The following is a 3381-nucleotide window of genomic DNA, read 5'->3' as shown; positions in this document are numbered from 1 at the left end:
GCCCCGGTCCCAGCCCAGCAACCAGCCCCCCAGTGAACCGGCCGCTCCTCACGCTCACGCGGTACCGCTGCGGTGTGTCCAGGAGATACGAGCTCCCACCTCAACACCTCGGGCGCAGCCTCAGACCTGGCTCATTGTTCACCGCCCGGGGACTCTGCGGTTACATCCCGGCCCAAACCCGCCCTCTGGCCTCGGCAGCTCGTCCAGCAAAGAGCCCGGCAGAGAGCCCAGCCCGGGACGACTTCAAGCTGACATCTCGCCTCACGGCACAACCTGCTGGCTTAGTCATCACAGTGGATTCTGCTGGCAGTGCTTTGCATCGAAGCAGTTTTATTGAAAAGATCAACTTTTTCATAAATAAAAAAGGATATATTTTAAACTTTTTTAACACATGAACATAAAAACTCTGAAAGCTTTTAGAAATGAAAATTAACTATACAAAAATTAGGCTATCGATGTTAAATACTTAAATTGTTGTTACTACTGACTGAAATACATTTATATCTCCTATCGGTATAAAAATCTCCATCGTAACGGGGACCAGAACACGCGTATCTCCTTTCACAGGGCGTATTCACATTTTCCGCAGGTAGCTCCCGCCGGTCTACGCCTTCCTCTTCCGCGGGGTTCCGTTCAGTTCCGGCGGGCACGGCTGCAGCGGCGGCGGCTGCTGCTGCTTCTTCGGGGGCGAGGAGCCCCATTCCTCTGCGCTAAAGAGAAACACGGCACCACAGCCCGTCAGCCCAGCCCGCCCGGGGTCGGAAACGCCTCTTCTGTTTAGATCGGTACGTGATGGAAGCGACGCACCAGCACAGGGCTCCCACTGGTATCAACACCACAAACCCCCTATTTGCGCACGGCCTCTTACTCCTGCCATCACTTTGTCAACACCAGGACTAGCACCGGGCTAAGGTTAGCAGTGTAAACCCACAGTCCTACCTGTGGACAAAGCGATTAAGGTAACAGCGAATTTCAATGACAGAGAGGCACCGTGGAAACTCTGAGGTTTACAGAACAACCCAGCAAGACCTGAATGACCCCGGAAACAGGAGTGATGCAGCACGAGGAGAGACCCGAGAAAGGGGAAAGTCGGCTAGTGCCATTTCTAGGATCCAGACCTGCAGCCGCCCTGAGCCTGGTCGTTCGCTCGGCACAGAGCCAGCGTGGCAGGAGGTACAGGGTGAAGAGAGCCCGGTGCTAAACCCTTCTCCAGAGCTCACCCTGGGCAGCGGCTGAGGAAAAGGTCTGCAAGAATGGTTCTCGCTCTGTTCACCTGCCCTGTACTGGACAGGGAACCTCGGAGAGTTTACAGACCAAACCTCCTCGAGTGCTTCTGGGCTGTAAGAGTTGAACGCACCCGAAAATACAGGGGACGCAAAGGCACGAAGGTGCCACTTGATCGGTTTGTAAAGAGAAGTGGAATTAAAATTAGCCAGAAAATCTTTATGTCAAGCTTAAACAGAAGAAACTTCACAGCACATAGAAGTTACCCCGAACCCCGGTGTTACACCAACTGATTGTTGTTACTGCACACAAACAGGAGTTAAAAATAAATTCTCCCGTACAAAACCCCCAGAGCTGTTTCTGCTCCGCGCTCCGGACACAGACAGTCTCCTCTGGCTGAGCTCACCACAGACTCACCTGTAGAGCTTCTTGACTGTCTCCCTTCGCATCCGTTTGGGAGGGACGGGGGTGTCGGACATATCTAACACCAGAGGCTGCAGCAGGGACGACGGCGTCATTCCTACAGAAAAAGTGCACCAAAGAACGAATTTTCAAAAACATGAATCCTGCTGGTTACAGACAGGCCCATAACAGCCGTGTGAAAGCCCCGAACCAGGCGCAGACAACGCCGTGTGTCTGACAGTGGGTCCAGAGGCGCCGGGTAGAACACCCGCTGCACGGACAGCTGTCACGGGGGACAGGCCGGTGGTCAGACTCCCGTTTGGGAGATGGTAAACGATGTGATACCTGCGGAACCCTGCTCCTCTCGACACACATCCTTGCAGAGCCGGGGCGTTACTTTTTGCAAAGCAGCGTTTTGATTGTGTTTCCTTAGCAGAAGCACCTCAGCTCTTCACCACGCAGCCCTTTCGAACGGAGCAGCGGGCCTCCCCTCCACCAGCCCGGCCAGACCAGTGCTGCGCTCATCTCGCACCTTCACCAGACACCGACCGACCACGTCTGTCACCTGAACACCTTACGGGGCTGTGCCGGTCCAGGCGATACCCACAGCACCACACTGCAGGTGCCTTTTCTATTCTTCCCCTGAAACGGGCCGTCTCTAAGCTCTTCGTTAACAACCTTCCCTCCTGGTCTGAGTTTGTCCGTCTGTGAGAGGAGAACCCGCGGGGTGGGGTTCCCAGCTCTCCTCCTCCGGCACCCCACGAGCAGCAGACCATCACCTACCCAGTTTTTGTTCTATCAGCTTGAGGCTCTTCTCCTGTTCGGCGAGTTCCTGTTTTTTCTTCTGTGCTTCGGGAGTGTGAAGCGCCTTCACATGCAAACAGAGGTCCTTATTCACGTTGTCCAGCTTCACCACCGCTCCCCGGTACTGCTGGAGAAGATCTGAGGAAGAACAGAACACCGAACAGTAAAGGGTGGTCGCTTGGATTTAGAAGGCTGCCAAACACCTCCCAGACAACATGCAAGGCTCTCGGGAAAGCGCCTATTTGAAAGCACCACTTAAAACCACCACCCGCACTCAGAGCGGCCCAGTGGCTGTTCTCAAACAACTGCGCAGATGGACCGAAAACGGATCCATTGGCATTCCCACCCCTCTGTGCCTGTTGAGCCAGTGTCTTGGCTCGCAGTGCGGCACAGGCGAAGGCTGAAAATGCCCTGGCAAGCAGCTGTGTCTTCACACCTCCTGTCTTGTCACCTCGGACTCAGCTCCGCACCTTCAATGTGCTTTGGTAGAACCAAAGGGCAAGTCAGACCGAAGGGCAGGGCTGAAATTCAGCTCAAAACAAGTGGTGCGGTGAGGTCCCTCCCTCACGCAGAATTTCGCTGCTACCTTCCTTTCAATGTCTAGTAACTCTGCGTGAAAGTCAGAGGCGCTCTTGTCTGCTCCCAGGATTGCTCCTGTCCGGAATTACAGACAGCTCTGACCGAATTCACGTCCGGCAGGACTGAGTCCGGCAGCCGAGAATGTGTGGGCAGCCCGAGGCGCAGAGCGCTCGCCCAGGCTGCTCCAGGCCCTGCTGAAACGCTCACCGTGGTTCTCCTACACGCCACCCGTTTTACTGAGAGCCCAGGCAGGAGCTCTGCAGCCCTCCTGCCCTCCGGCTGGTCCCCCCGAAGCACTCTGCTCCTCACACCGTGGCTGCGCCAGTGGGCAGCGCGCCCCCCTCTCGCTCTGCGCCACCCCTCTCCAGCCCT

General features: G+C 55.6%; 1 protein-coding gene across 1 annotated transcript in view; it reads right to left on the bottom strand.

Moving 5' to 3' along the window:
- Positions 1-604: 604 nt before the first annotated feature.
- LOC104501925 (structural maintenance of chromosomes flexible hinge domain-containing protein 1-like) overlaps positions 605-3381 on the bottom strand; it is a gene marked incomplete at its 5' end in the record, with an annotated part of 31519 nt that continues 28742 nt past the window's right edge. Inside the window, 3 exons of the mRNA XM_010145820.1 lie at positions 605-710; positions 1642-1744; positions 2410-2568. Of these exons, the coding sequence (XP_010144122.1) occupies positions 605-710; positions 1642-1744; positions 2410-2568 (368 nt within the window). The remainder of the gene's footprint in view (positions 711-1641; positions 1745-2409; positions 2569-3381) is intronic.

Source organism: Buceros rhinoceros, unplaced genomic scaffold, assembly GCF_000710305.1.
Source record: "Buceros rhinoceros silvestris isolate BGI_N320 unplaced genomic scaffold, ASM71030v1 scaffold17591, whole genome shotgun sequence".
In the NCBI taxonomy this organism is placed as follows: domain Eukaryota; kingdom Metazoa; phylum Chordata; class Aves; order Bucerotiformes; family Bucerotidae; genus Buceros; species Buceros rhinoceros.
The sequence above is the reverse complement of the archived record's forward strand: the minus strand, read 5'-3'. Positions and strand labels throughout refer to the sequence as shown.